Raw genomic sequence first — 16,337 nt, forward strand, 5'->3', positions numbered from 1 at the left:
AGGTATGAAGGTAAACTAGCCAAGAATATAAAGGAGGATAGTAAAAAGCTTCTTTAGGTATGTGAAAAGGAAAAAAAATAGTTAAGACCAAAATTGGGCCCTTGAAGACAGAAGCGGGTGAATTTATTATGGGGAACAAGGGAATGGCAGATGAGTTGAACAGGTACTTTGGATCTGTCTTCACTAGGGAAGACAGAAACAATCTCCCAGATGTAATAGTTGCCAAAAGAACTAGGGTAATGGATGAATTGAAGGAAATTTATATTAGGCAAGAAATGGTGTTGGATAAGCTGTTGGGTCTGAAGGCTGATAAGTCCCCAGGACCTGATGGTCTGCATCCCAGGGTACTTAAGGAGGTGGCTTTAGAAATCGTGGAAGCATTGGTAATCATTTTCCAATGTTCTATAGATTCAGGATCAGTTCCTGTGGATTGGAGGGTGGCTAATGTTGTCCCGCTCTTCAAGAAGGGAGGAAGAGAGAAAACAGGAAACTATAGACCGGTTAGTCTGACTTCGGTGGTGGAAAAGATGCTGGAGTCAATTATAAAAGATGAAATTACAACACATCTGGATAGTAGTAACAGGTTGGTCCGAATCTGCATGGATTTACAAAGGGGAAATCGTGCTTGACTAATCTTCTGGAATTTTTTGAGGATGTAACTATGAAAATGGACAAGGGAGAGCCAGTGGATGTAGTGTACCTGGACTTTCAGAAAGCCTTTGATGAAGTCCCACACAGGAGATTAGTGGGCAAAATTAGGGCACATGGTATTGGGGGCAGAGTACTGACGTGAATTGAAAATTGGCTGGCTGACAGAAAACAAAGTAGCGATTAACGGGTCCCTTTCGGAATGGCAGGCGGTGACCAGTGGGGTACCGCAGGGCTCAGTGCTGGGACCGCAGCTGTTTACAATATATATTAATGATTTAAATGAGGGAACTAAAAGTAACATTAGCAAATTTGCCGATGACACAAAGTTGGGTGGCAGTGTGAAATGTGAGGAGGATGTTATGAGAATGCAGGGTGACTTGGACAAGCTGGGTGATAGGGCAGATGCAGCTTAATGTGGATAAATGTGAGGTTAAACACTTTAGTGGTAAGAAAAGGAAGGCAGATTATTATCTAAATGGAGTCAAGTTAGGAAAAGGGGAAACACAACGAGATCTAGGTGTTGTTGTACATCAGTCACTGAAAGCAAGCACGCAAGTACAGCAGGCAGTGAAAAAAGCTAATAGCATGCTGGACTTCATAACAAGGGGAATTGAGTATAAGAGCAAAGAGGTCCTTCTGCAGCTCTACAGGGCCCTGGTGAGACCACACCTGGAGTATTGTGTGCAGTTTTGGTCTCCAATTTGAGGAAGGACATTCTTGCTATTGAGGGAGTGCAGCGTAGGTTCACAAGGTTAATTCCCGGGATGGCGGGACTGTCATATGTTGAAAGATTGGAGTGACTGGGTTTGTATACTCTGGAATTTAGAAGGCTGAGAGGGGATCTTACTGAAACATATAAGATTATTAAGGGATTGGACACGCTGCAGGCAGGAAGCATGTTCCCGCTGATGGGTGAGTCCAGAACCAGAGGCCACAGTTTAAGAATTACAACAGAGTTGAGGAAAAACTTTTTCCACCCAGAGAGTGGTGGATGTATGGAATGCTCTGCCCCAGAAGGCTGTGGAGGCCAAGTCTCTGGATGCTTTCAAGAAAGAGATGGATAGAGCTCTTAAAGATGGTGGAATCAAAGGGTATGGGGATAAGGCAGGAACTGGGTACTGATCGTGGATGATCAGCCATGATCACAGTGAATGGCGGTGCTGGCTCGAAGGGCCGAATGGCCTACTCCTGCACCTATTGTCTAAATGTCTCAAATGCTGTGAATAAGGCATAACGATACCCAATTTTTGTTCTATTACACAATAAAAGTGAAGAGATTTGCATCCTTATACCTTGGTCATCAAGTAACAGAGACTCTGGCTTGATGTCCCTGTGTGTAATTCCATTGCTGTGAAGATATTCCTGAAAGTAGGCAAAGACAAATATAGATCAGGTATTCTGAATTTACATCTTTTTCTAATTCTCCAAGCCCACAAAATATCAATCGTAGAAATGGAACAGATTTCTGGCAGAATTAGTGACACTAATAAGTCAGATACAATTGCTGGACAATCAGTTCAGAGAATATTTTGTGACTTAATCTGGGTGCACACTAGACTTCCAGTGCCGATATGAAAGTTGAGTATGAAGGCTGGCCTGGAAGAATGATGAAACTTCTGAAGATGCTTTGGGAGGTCATCCATCCATGAACAGCATTTTACTGTCAAAGGGAACTATGGTGAGCTCCAAAATTGATCTCATTTGAAAATTGGGAAAAAGCACTGTTAACCTCCTTACTGCTGGTTATAGTGCTAGTTCAATTCTGGCAGACAAAGCTCTTCGAGAGCAAACATGGGCAGGTAAATCCATCTATGATCATGCTCAGTAATGCACGTCGAAATAGAGAAAACTGCTGCTGCACGTCATAAACACTCACTGAAAACAAAGGGATAAATAATGAGGAGCACTTACCACTCCTGCTATCAGCTGCTCGAAAAATCCATCAGCATCTGCCTCGGGCATCCCCACGTCAGGCTCTGTGGGAAGGCAGATCACATTAATCAAAGGCTGAACTTGGGATCAGTTCGCAAATCATTAATATTGTCTGAAATTATGTCATTTTACATCACGCTTAAATTTAATCCCAAATCCCAGGCCTCATTTCACTCAGGTGCCCAAGTAGATGGATTCTCCAACATGCCCTATTTAGCCCACAGACCAAAAAACCTAGGACAACTGAAGCAGCTTACATGCTGAACTTTAAAGCCTGTCCTATTTTGTCCCCGTAACATCTGGAAATGTATTATGTACAACTTCAGATGTTCCATTTCTCCCATAATTTAGTTTTCTGGGTGTTCTATAGGGAGAATGTCTGGGAGTGGATGCCAGCTTTTTCCAGCTCAGGACACAAAGGTGCAATTACTAAAAAACCCACACAAATATATCTGTAAAAGTGACAGCAACGGTATAACCAAAATTATTACAATTAGCCAATCCGTATACAAAACATCTTTAACCCTTCCCCCCTCACCCCAAACTTCTCTATTTTAAACCCTAAGTTTAAGCACAGATCCTACCTATTCTATCAAAGAACTCTCCTCCACTGCAATACTCCAAAAACAAGTATTGGATATGGGCCTCGACGATGCCCATAAAAGCCGACAGTCTTTTCATGGTTCAACATCTTATTGATGCATATTTCTCTCTTGATGTTATCAGGGTAGTCACGAGCATGTGTGGTGTCCACTTTCTTCACTGTCACTGCTTCCTTTGTTCATCGACTAATTGCCAGTTGTACCCTATGATCAAATACAAAACCGTTGTCTACATTGCAAAACTTCTCAATGCTCCATTGAGTTAAATGCATCAGAAACAGAGCATGAGCCAAATGGCTCTTCATCCCCGCTACCCCATGCAATAAGATCATTATTGATCTGGTTTTGGCCTCAACACCACTTTCCAACTCTCTCTGCACCTGTAGATTTCCATGTAGTTCCTATGCCTGCAATATATTGTATATTCTATGACTGTACCACAACTCTTAGTTGAGAATTCCAAAGGATCACAACCTGCAGAAGAAATTCCTGTTCATCTCCTGATCAATGGGAAAACAGTTACTCAAACTATATCCCATTTTCTCAATATCCACACTTGGAGAAACAACCTCTCAGCATCTTGTCTAACAACACCCTCAGAATCTTGCTTCAGTAAGATCACCTCTCATTCTTCCCTACTCGCTCACCTCTTGCCCCCATACGTGAATCCCCTGATTCAAGTATATCCTTCCTTAAAGACGAGATCTAAACTGTACACAGATCGCCAGGTGTTGTCTCACGAGCTGCCAAAAAATTTGCTACAAAGCATCCTTACCTTTGTTATCCATAATCCTTACAATAAAGGCCAACAGTAGATTAGCCTTTCTGCTTATTTGTTTAACCTACACACCACTCTTGTGCTAGAGATTGAGTTTGCACTGCAACATTCTCTAATCACCTCTCTATTTAACCATCAAGTTTTTCATTCTTCTTTCCAGGGCAGGCAGGCAACTTCATATTTTGTTCTACATTATATTTCAAAGGCCACCTTTCTGCTCGTTCACTTAACCTGTGCTCATCACGTTGCAGGCTCTTGTGTACAGCGCATGTCACAAGTTCTGCTAATGTGTCCACTGACACCGGGCACTCTGTCTCTGAAGAGTACTGATAACAGCTGTCTCTGACCAGTACTGATAACGGCTGTCTCTGAACAGTACTGATAACGGCTGTCTCTGACCAGTACTGATAACGGCTGTCTCTGAAGAGTACTGATAACGGCTGTCTCTGACCAGTACTGATAACGGCTGTCTCTGACCAGTACTGATAACGGCTGTCTCTGACCAGTACTGATAACGGCTGTCTCTGAAGAGTACTGATAACGGCTGTCTCTGAACAGTACTGATAATCCCAACATCTTGAAAAGACACTGCCCAGAAAGCAGCAATGGCAAACCAGCTCAGTAGAAAAATTGCTGAGCAATCAGTCATGGAAAGGCCACAACCACCTACATCATGTGACACAGCACATGGCGAACGAACAGACAAATATAAACTGGGACCTGCTGACTGTAGGTGATTTAGATGTAGAATTTGTTAGGCGCATCTTAATGCAACATGTGTATTGTCCAACAAGCGGAAGGCCTGTACTGCATCGGGGGTTGGGTAATGAGCCCAGCCAGCAGACTGAACAGTGAACAGAACACCTCCCAACCCTGTCACTATTTCCACCTTCCCACCTGCCCCCTCAGCTGGATCCACCTCTCACTCCTCAGCTCTTGCCCCATCCCCACCCCTCACCTCTCTTCTCTGACTATTTCCCATCCACTCTCAGTCCAGAGGGAGGGTCTCGGCCCGAAATGTTGACGGTCCATTTCCCTCCACAGATGCTGCCCGACCCACTGAGTTCCTCCGGCAGTTTGTTCTTTGGTCTGTATAACCCGTGTTACTGTGGGGAGCGGGATTTTACACCATATTCCCGGTACAATCTCAACAAATCCCAAATGATTGTCACTTTTACCGGACCATTGGCACCGCTTGCAGGACAACAGTCTGCCGGTGTTTGCCCCCCAATGTGGTGAAGTCCACTGCTCGCCACCACTGTGGGCACAGACATTTCCACAGATGAGCCCCTCCTGCCCCCACCGGAACAAACATCCTGTCCGCCCCCTCTCTCACCGTCTTCATCCTTCCAATAAAATCCTCCCCCTCCCATCTTCTGCCGGGATCCCTCCTTCCCACCCAGGGGAGCCGGAATCGCCAATGGGCCGAGTGGTCTCCTCCCACCTCTCAGTGAAGGATCAGGCTCCGGCCACAGAAGACACTTCACTAACCTTCTCCAAAAATGTACTTTATTCAGAAATACTACAAAATAAAGTTATTTACAAAAAAAAAACATTTGTTGAATGAGTCTTTAGTCAATAGTTATTTACAATAAATCATGCATTGACTCTCAGTCCTTGTTCAAAATAAAGACGTTTACAATATATCATTCGTTGACTCTCAAACCTTATTCAAGAATAAAACTTATTTACAGTAAAAAGCCAGGCGTTGACTCTCATTCCTTTATCGAAGTTCCATTACAGTCAATACCTTTCTCCATTTCTAGCCACTCCTGTGACACAATGTTGATTCAACTATCCATACTGCTGATGAGGTGTACACTGCCCACCCGACCCTCCCACTCCCACAGGTGACGAATCTTAAACTGTGGCCCTTCCCCACCGGGCCCTTGCGGTGGCTGCACCGAGTTTCAGTGCGTCCCTCAGCACGTACTCCTGCAGCCGAGAATGTGTCAGTCGGCAGCATTCTCCCACGGACATCTCCATGTGCTGGTAGATCATCAAGTTTCGGGCCGACCAAAGAACATCTTTCACCGAGTTGATGATCTGCCAGCAGCACCGGATGTTGGTATCTCTGTGCATCCCCAAGAGCAGCCCATAAATCAGGGATCCTCGGTTACTCAGCTGTTGGGCATGAGTCTCGATACCATCCCTTCCATCCTGCTCCACACCCTCTCTGCGAACTCAGTGTACAAGATGTGGTTCACAGACTCCTCCTCATTGCAGTCCTCCCGTGGGCAGCAGGGTGTGGAGATGACGTCCCGGGCATACAGGAGGGCTCCTCTCACCGCCAGCCAGGCGAGGTCCTGGTGCCTGTTGGTGAGGTCTGGCGATGAGGCATTTTGCCAGATGAACTGGACGGTCTGCTCAGGGAACCACCCCACTGTGACCATCACGTCCTTCTCCCGCAGGGCTTGCAGGACATTACGTGCTGACCACTGCCTGGTGGCCCTGTGGTCAAAGGCAGGGGACCCCAACCTTTCTGGCACCGCAGACCGGTTTAATATTGACAATATTCTTGCCGACCGGCTGGCCGGGTCACCTCTGTGCGCGTGCATGATGTGTGCATGCGTGTATGTGGCGATTCTTTTCTACAAATCGTGTTTGGCGATTCTGTTCAGTGAAACTACACTGTACATACATTATATAGGCTGTGCATTTATCATATCATTCCTGCTTTTACTATATGTTACTGTTATTTTAGGTTTTAAGTGTTATTTGGTATGATTTGTTAGGTTATTTTTTTGGGTCTGGAAACGCTCAAAATTTTGTTTCCATATAAATTAATGGTAATTGCTTCTTTGGCGTAAAGCATTTCGGCACGAAAAAGTATTTTATGTAATTCAAATACAATTCGCCCAAATAAAAGGCCACAAATTGGAAGTACAATCTGAGCTGTTTTTTCTCCAAACGATTTAGTAGGTAGATCTTGCCTTTCACTGAGGTCGAGGTAGGGGATCTTGGGCTTAAAAAGGTTGGTGACCACTACTTTAAACCATCGCACACTCAACACAGCCATGGGCATTTCCCAAATATCACAAACCATTCAATAATAACCAGGGTTGAACCCTGCCCAAAATCTTCTTACTGCAGAACCAAAACGGTCTGTTCAATCACCAGACTTGCCGAGGTCAAAACACCATTAAATGAATTTGAGGTAAACTGCAGGGGAATGGGAGAAAAAAAATAAATTCAGCTGGAACCCCTACCACCTTCCCTTAGCATACACATCGAACAAATAGACCCATGGTCTGCAGCACTCCCATTGATTCAGATGTTGCTCTGAAGAACAAAGCTCTAGTTCCAAAGTTTCGGTGACATGCGGGGAAATGTTCAAGCTTGATGGGCAGCCTCCTCCCACATGGGCTAATGGATCTCAAAACTGTTTATCCGTATCCAACAAATGCTCACCATCAGATAGCATGGCGATGACTGCAGTTATTGAAGAATGTGCACATCTCAGCCTGTTACGTTGCTAGAAATGCTTTGCACACTGAGCAAAGAGAACAAAGATACAGAAACGATCACTGACTCAAGACCCATTCAGCTTTTCATCATTGTCAACTGGTACGAATATTGTTGCTGAGGGCTTGAGTATAGTTCTAAAAATAAAAGAGAAGTATAACATAGCAAAGACGAGTGGGAAGCCGGAGGATTGGGAAACGTTTAAAGAGCAACAGAAGATAAATAAAAAGGCAATATGTGGAGGAAAAAAATGAGGTATGAAGGTAAACTAGCCAAGAATATAAAGGAGGATAGTAAAAAGCTTCTTTAGGTATGTGAAAAGGAAAAAAAAAATAGTTAAGACCAAAATTGGGCCCTTGAAGACAGAAGCGGGTGAATTTATTATGGGGAACAAGGGAATGGCAGATGAGTTGAACAGGTACTTTGGATCTGTCTTCACTAGGGAAGACACAAACAATTTCCCAGATGTAATAGTGGCCAAAAGAAGTAGGGTAATGGATGAATTGAAGGAAATTTATATTAGGCAAGAAAAGGTGTTGGATAGGCTGTTGGGTCTGAAAGCTGATAAGTCCCCAGGACCTGATGGTCTGCATCCCAGGGTACTTAAGGAGGTGGCTTTAGAAATCGTGGAAGCATTGGTAATTATTTTCCAATGTTCTATAGATTCAGGATCAGTTCCTGTGGATTGGAGGGTGGCTAATGTTGTCCCGCTCTTCAAGAAGGGAGGAAGAGAGAAAACAGGAAACTATAGACCGGTTAGTCTGATTTCGGTGGTGGAAAAGATGCTGGAGTCAATTATAAAAGATGAAATTACAACACATCTGGATAGTAGTAACAGGTTGGTCCGAGTCAGCATGGATTTACAAAGGGGAAATCGTGCTTGACTAATCTTCTGGAATTTTTTGAGGATGTAACTATGAAAATGGACAAGGGAGAGCCAGTGGATGTAGTGTACCTGGACTTTCAGAAAGCCTTTGATGAAGTCCCACACAGGAGATTAGTGGGCAAAATTAGGGCACATGGTATTGGGGGCAGAGTACTGACGTGAATGGAAAATTGGCTGGCTGACAGAAAACAAAGTAGCGATTAACGGGTCCCTTTCGGAATGGCAGGCGGTGACCAGTGGGGTACCACAGGGTTCAGTGCTGGGACCGCAGCTGTTTACAATATATATTAATGATTTAGATGAGGGAATTAAAAGTAACATTAGCAAATTTGCCGATGACACAAAGCTGGGTGGCAGTGTGAAATGTGAGGAGGATGTTATGAGAATGCAGGGTGACTTGGACAGGCTGGGTGATAGGGCAGATGCAGCTTAATGTGGATAAATGTGAGGTTAAACACTTTAGTGGTAAGAAAAGGAAGGCAGATTATTATCTAAATGGAGTCAAGTTAGGAAAAGGGGAAACACAACGAGATCTAGGTGTTGTTGTACATCAGTCACTGAGAGCAAGCACGCAAGTACAGCAGGCACTGACAAAAGCTAATAGCATGCTGGCCTTCATAACAAGGGGAATTGAGTATAAGAGCAAAGAGGTCCTTCTGCAGCTCTACAGGGCCCTGGTGAGACCACACCTGGAGTACTGTGTGCAGTTTTGGTCTCCAATTTGAGGAAGGACATTCTTGCTATTGAGGGAGTGCAGCGTAGGTTCACAAGGTTAATTCCCTGGATGGCGGGACTGTCATATGTTGAAAGATTGGAGCGGCTGAGTTTGCATACTCTGGAATTTAGAAGGCTGAGAGGGGATCCTATTGAAACATAGAAGATTATTAAGGGATTGGACACGCTGCAGGCAGGAAGCATGTTCCCGCTGATGGGTGAGTCCAGAACCAGAGGCCACAGTTTAAGAATTACAACAGAGTTGAGGAAAAACTTTTTCCACCCAGAGAGTGGTGGATGTATGGAATGCTCTGCCCCAGAAGGCTGTGGAGGCCAAGTCTCTGGATGCTTTCAAGAAAGAGATGGATAGAGCTCTTAAAGATGGTGGAATCAAAGGGTATGGGGATAAGGCAGGAACTGGGTACTGATCGTGGATGATCAGCCATGATCACAGTGAATGGCGGTGCTGGCTCGAAGGGCCGAATGGCCTACTCCTGCACCTATTGTCTAAATGTCTCAAATGCTGTGAATAAGGCATAACGATACCCAATTTTTGTTCTATTACACAATAAAAGTGAAGAGATTTGCATCCTTATACCTTGGTCATCAAGTAACAGAGTCTCTGGCTTGATGTCCCTGTGTGTAATTCCATTGCTGTGAAGATATTCCTGAAAGTAGGCAAAGACAAATATAGATCAGGTATTCTGAATTTACATCTTTTTCTAATTCTCCAAGTCCACAAAATATCAATTGTACAAATGGAACAGATTTCTGGCAGAATTAGTCAGATACAATTGCTGGACAATCGGTTCAGAGAATATTTTGTGACTTAATCTGGGTGCACACTAGACTTCCAGTGCCGATATGAAAGTTGAGTATGAAGGCTGGCCTGGAAGAATGATGAAACTTCTGAAGATGCTTTGGGAGGTCACCCATCCATGAACAGCATTTTACTGTCAAAGGGAACTATGGTGAGCTCCAAAATTGATCTCATTTGAAAATTGGGACAAAGCACTGTTAACCTCCTTACTGCTGGTTATAGTGCTAGTTCAATTCTGGCAGACAAAGCTCTTCGAGAGCAAACATGGGCAGGTCAATCCATCTATGATCATGCTCAGTAATGTACGTCGAAATAGAGAAAACTGCTGCTGCACGTCATAAACACTCACTTAAAACAAAGGGATAAATGATGAGGAGCACTTACCACTCCTGCTATCAGCTGCTGGAAAAACCCATCAGCATCTGCCTCGGGCATCCCCACGTCAGGCTCTGTGGGAAGGCAGATCACATTAATCAAAGGCTGAACTTGGGATCAGTTCGCAAATCATTAATATTGTCTGAAATTATGTCATTTTACATCACGCTTAAATTTAATCCCAAATCCCAGGCCTCATTTCACTCAGGTGCCCAAGTAGATGGATTCTCCAACATGCCCTATTTAGCCCACAGACCAAAAAACCTAGGACAACTGAAGCAGCTTACATGCTGAACTTTAAAGCCTGTCCTATTTTGTCCCCGTAACATCTGGAAATGTATTATGTACAACTTCAGATGTTCCATTTCTCCCATAATTTAGTTTTCTGGGTGTTCTATAGGGAGAATGTCTGGGAGTGGATGCCAGCTTTTTCCAGCTCAGGACACAAAGGTGCAATTACTAAAAAACCCACACAAATATATCTGTAAAAGTGACAGCAACGGTATAACCAAAATTATTACAATTAGCCAATCCGTATACAAAACATCTTTAACCCTTCCCCCCTCACCCCAAACTTCTCTATTTTAAACCCTAAGTTTTAGCACAGATCCTACCTATTCTATCAAAGAGCTCTCCTCCACTGCAATACTCCAAAAACAAGTATTGGATATGGGCCTCGACGATGCCCATAAAAGCCGACAGTCTTTTCATGGTTCAACATCTTATTGATGCATATTTCTCTCTTGATGTTATCAGGGTAGTCACGAGCATGTGTGGTGTCCACTTTCTTCACTGTCACTGCTTCCTTTGTTCATCGACTAATTGCCAATTGTACTCTATGATCAAATACAAAACCGTTGTCTACATTGCAAAACTTCTCAATGCTCCATTGAGTTAAATGCATCAGAAACAGAGCATGAGCCAAATGGCTCTTCATCCCCACTACCCCATGCAATAAGATCATTATTGATCTGGTTTTGGCCTCTACACCACTTTCCAACTCTCTCTCTGCACCTGTAGATTTCCATGTAGTTCATATGCCTACAATATATTGCATATTCTATGGCTCTACCATAACTCTTAACGTGGAGAATTCCAAAGGATCACAACCTGCAGAAGAAATTCGTCTTCATCTCCTGATCAATGGGAAACCAATTACTCAAACTATATCCCATTTTCTCGATATCCTCACTTGGAGAAACATCGTCTCAGCATCTTGTCTGACAACACCCTCAGAATCTTGCTTCAGTAAGATCACTTCTCATTGTTCCCTACACGCTCACCCCTCGCCCCCATATGTGAATCCCCTGATTCAAGTATGTCCTTTATTAAAGACGAGATCTAAACTGTACACAGAACGCCAGGTGTTGTCTCACGAGCTCCCAATAAAGTTGCTACAAAATATCCTTACCCTTGTATTCCATAACCCTTACAATAAAGGCCAAAATTCCATTGGCCTTTCTGCATATTTGTTTAACCTACACACCCTTTTTGTGTGCTAGAGATTGAGTTTGCACTGCAACATTCTCTAAACACCTCTCTATTTAACAATCAGGTTTGTCTTTCTTCTTTCCAGAGCAGGCAGGCAACTTCATATGTTGTTCTATATTATATTTCAAAGGCCACTTTCCTGCTCATCCACTTAACCTGTGCTCATCACGTTGCAGGCTCTTGTGTACTCTGCATCACCTGATAAGCCACTTATCTTTATATTTTCAACAAATTTGAGAACATACATCCGGTCTCCTCAGATTACAACCAATGCATCCACTATCTCTGATGCCACTCATTTGTAAAGTTACAAATTTGTCCTGTACTTTTTCACTGATAAAAATAAAAAAAATCTCTCTCCCTACAGACCTTTGCAATCTGTTATTATTTTCATTATTTAGAATCTGTACCTTCTCATTCCCAATTTTACAATCAGCCTCAAAAACCAACATTACTTTTGGCTTTTTGCTTGTATTTCTGTAAAAACCCCATCAATATTTTTAATAATTTACTCATGTGTCCCACATTCTTTACAATTTTTGTGGCATACCTTGTAGTTTTAAACTTTCCCAGTCCTCTTGACTACCATCAATTAATTAATCCTCATTACAACGTATATTATTTCAAAGATATAGCATCCTAACTTCCTTGGGAATTCTCCACAGATGGTGCACCCTTCTCGTGGGGCGTTTCTTCCTCCAGACTTTTGCTGTAAGTTAAGAAATACCTCCTTAAATGAGTGCTTGCACTAACATCAGACGCTAGAGAGGGCGGGCGGAACAGTTCGACAGGACTATCAGCTGAGAGGAGGAGTATTCATACAAACCAGGTCCGCCTCTCTCATTTGGTTGGTGAAATATCAGCTATTTTACACGATCAGCTATATTCCAAAAGAGCTTTCGCGACGAGGGAGAAAAAGACAACTTCTGTCCAAGATTGAGAGAAATTACACCAAACCTACTTCAAACGTTGGAGAGAAGTAGGATAAATCGGTGTCCTGTAGACAGTCGGTCTAACTTAATAGAGGGAAGACTAGCAGGATCCGAAAGGGTCCGGACAGTTGTGGGTATCGCTTCTCCGCTTTTTGGCTGCATCGTCGCACAGTGACAAAGGCAGTGTACAGCTTACCGCTTGCGTTTTTCTCCGACCTCGGAAACTGCAGAACCATGGCCGGCAAAAACCCCAAGGTTTTTATGGACATCTCTATTCGGGATAAACCCCAGGGTCGCCTAGTGATGGAGCTAAGACCAGATATTGTCCCAAAGACTGCAGAAAACTTCCGTGCATTATGCACAGGCGAGAAGGGTTTCGGTTACAAAGGTTCAACGTTCCACAGAATCATTCCTGGCTTCATGTGCCAGGGTGGCAACTTCACAAAACATGACGGCACTGGAGGCAAGTCCATCTATGGGGAGAAGTTTAAAGATGAGAATTTTCAGCTGAAGCACACGGGGCCAGGCATCCTGTCCATGGCCAATGCTGGACCAAATACAAATGGTTCCCAGTTCTTCATATGCATCACAAGGAGCGGCTGGTTGGATGGGAAACATGTTGTGTTTGGATCTGTGGTAGAAGGAATGGATGTGGTAAAGAAGATGGAGAGATGTGGCACCGTGAATGGAACACCAAAAGCCACGGTTAAAATCACTGAGAGTGGGCAGTTGACCTAAAGTATTTGAATTTGGAATTGTACTGTTTAAATTTTTTTCCTCTAGACATTGTGTTGCTTAATTTGATGTACTCGTATTATTTTTGAATAATATAATAATAATAAAAAGATTTGAAAAGAAAAAAGAAAGAAACTGCTGAGATACAGTCGGCTAAGAGCCAAGTGCTGATAAATGGGACCCGTGTAGAATTGATGAAGTTCCTGTCTCTTTCTCCATTAATGTTTCCTCCTTACGGCAGAACTAACCCTCTCACTGTGTCAGAATCAGTGACTAAATCCGGCCCCAAACACTGTGCTTTCAGCCCTGCACATTGTAACTTGAACCATTTCACTGAGGGTCTGATGGAGACACAACCCCTGCCCTCTGCACATGTGATCACATCTCCCCTGCTTCTGACATTTCAAATACCCTCAGAATGGTTTTCTGATTCAGTCTCAAGGTTATGGTACATTCAGCTCATCGTCAGACCTGACAAACCATGTCTTCCCACAGCTGGTTCCACCTGTTGGTGTGTCCTCTTTCCTCCATCTCCAGGGAAGCTGCATCTCCACACAAACTCCTCACTTGAGATGACTGTCTGTACCCGTGACACAGGGAATCACATCACTGTCACTCTCCTGATACCATCCGGGAAGCGGTACCGCAACATAAAAGCCAGGACCAACAGGCTCCGGGACAGCTTCTTCCACCAGGCCATCAGATTGATGTACCAACGCTGAAACATGTATGTGTTGGGATGATTTTATCTATTGAGGGAGTTGTTCCAGTAATAATATATCTGGACGGTTATTTTAGATTATCCTATCTGTAATAATGTATTGATTATCATGTAAATTGTGAGATACTGTCCCTATCTGGATCAGGCCTGAATTTATAGTGCCTTAATGAAGTTACGGTTGTCATTCATAAGTTTGTGTGTTAAAGCAAGATTTTGGTGAAATATATTTGCCACTTGATTGTACCTGCATAAGTAATCAGATTGAGTTAAACTGCTGCAGGATCCTGGAATGTGTTGGATAGTGTCTGGTTTCTCTCGGCATTTTCTGTATTTATTGCCTTGTTTGTTTGTATTTCATGTATTTTCGATTTTTTTTCATATTGTTGACCACCTTGTCCTATATTTCTGCAAGGAACCCCTCTGTTTCTGGGAAGAGGTCTCCAACTCTCAGTCAGGTGCTCGATGCTACCTTGTCAACATCTTGTCTGCTCAGGTCATTGGGATTTCTCCCATGGAGGGTCGTACTCATTCCACTGGTTAATGTTTTCTTCCATAGTGATGATTCATTTCTGAGTTAGCCTCTCATTTAAGTTTTCTGGTCTGTATTTCTTACCACGATTGCATATACACACATGGAGCAATGAATACTGTTCATTTTTGATGAAAATATATACTTAGAAGTTTTATCTGACTTGTGTGATTTTTTTTCCATGTGTGTTATTCCCCTTCCTCCTCCTGTCCGAGGTAGTGTTAATCTAACTGAGTCTGAGTGTAAATAGTCTTTTCTAAAGCTGTCATATCAGTTCTGGATCTTTCTTAATTTTACTGATTGAAATGGGACAAAGATATTTTTATATATAAAAAAGTCAATGTCGGTATTGATGAAAGTGTTTATTGCCTTTGTTGTATTTGTTAACTATTGAGCTCTGTTTGGCAGGTTTTTTTAAGTCTTGAACTAAATTTTGACAAAGGTTCTCCCTATTTCGCACTACTTTCTATTTTCTTTGCTTGTTGATATTCCAGATACGTGGGTGTCAAGAGTCCCGCTGAAGGGTCTTGGCTGGAAATGTTGATTCCCATCCATAGATGCTGCCTGACGTGCTGAGATCCTTCAGCACTTTGTGTGTAGTTCTCTAGATTTCTAGCATCTGCACGTCCACTTGTTTCCCAGATACTTACATGCTTCTTGAAAGAACAAGCTGGTGGTGGGATGTGTGGCTGTGTTGGTAAAATAGTAAATAGAATCAGTAGAAAGAGTTGGCATAAGGTTGGAATGTGTGGAATCTGTGGATAGAATTAAGGAACAGCACATGTAAAAAAAAAAAAAAAAAAAATCCCTGATGGGAATTGTACAGAGACCTCCAAACAGTAGTAAGTATGTGGTCCACAAGTTACAATGGAAGTTAGAAAATGTGTGCCAAAAGGGCAATGTTACAATAGTCATGGGGGATTGTCATGCAGGTGATTAGGAAAATTAGGATGGTGTTGGTCTCAAGAGGAGGAATTCCTCGAATGCCTACAAGATGCTTTTTTAGAGCAGTTCATGGTTGAGACCACTTGGGGATCAGCTATTCTGGATTGGGTGTTGTAATGAACCGGAATTAATTAGGTCACTTTTGTTCAAAGAAACCTTAGGGGCAAGTGATCTTAATACGATCAAATTCACCCTGACATTAGAGAAGGAGAAGCTAAAGTCAGATGTGAAATAAAGAGAATTAGAGAGGCATGAAAGAAAAATTGGTCAAAATTGATTTGAAAAGAACATGGGCAAGGATGAAAACAGAGCAGCAATGGCAGTAATTTCTGGCAGCAATTCGGAAGGCACAGGATATATACAGTGGCGTGCAAAAGTTTGGGCACCCCTGGTCAAAATTTCTGTTACTGTGAATAGCTAAGTGAGTAAAAGATGACCTGATTTCCAAAAGGCATGAAGTTAAATATGACACATTTCTTTAATATCTTATGCAAGATTACTTTTTTATTTCCATCTTTTACAGTTTGAAAATAACAAAAAAGGAAAAGGGCCCGACGCAAATGTTTGGGCACCCTGCATGGTCAGTACTTAGTAACACACCCTTTAGCAAATATCACAGCTTGTAAACGCTTTCTGTAGCCAGCTAAGAGTCTTTCAATTCTTGTTTGTGTAAATTTCTGGGTTCAGCCATTGGCAGCAAAGCAGTGACTGTGGAAATTACAAATCAGAATATTATTAGAGTCACAGAGCCCAGCTGCACT

At 42.9% G+C, this 16,337-nt stretch overlaps 1 protein-coding gene across 1 annotated transcript; it reads left to right on the plus strand.

Annotated features, from left to right (window-relative positions):
* The first annotated feature begins 12,491 nt into the window (after positions 1-12,491).
* On the plus strand, positions 12,492-14,756 carry LOC140207529 (uncharacterized). The gene has a single exon (XM_072276067.1). The coding sequence runs from the start codon at positions 12,881-12,883 to the stop codon at positions 13,382-13,384; it is 504 nt and encodes a 167-aa protein (XP_072132168.1). The 5' UTR covers positions 12,492-12,880; the 3' UTR covers positions 13,385-14,756.
* Positions 14,757-16,337: the final 1,581 nt, after the last annotated feature.

The sequence above is a fragment of the Mobula birostris genome, chromosome 13, assembly GCF_030028105.1.
Source record: "Mobula birostris isolate sMobBir1 chromosome 13, sMobBir1.hap1, whole genome shotgun sequence".
NCBI classification, from domain to species: Eukaryota; Metazoa; Chordata; class Chondrichthyes; order Myliobatiformes; family Myliobatidae; genus Mobula; species Mobula birostris.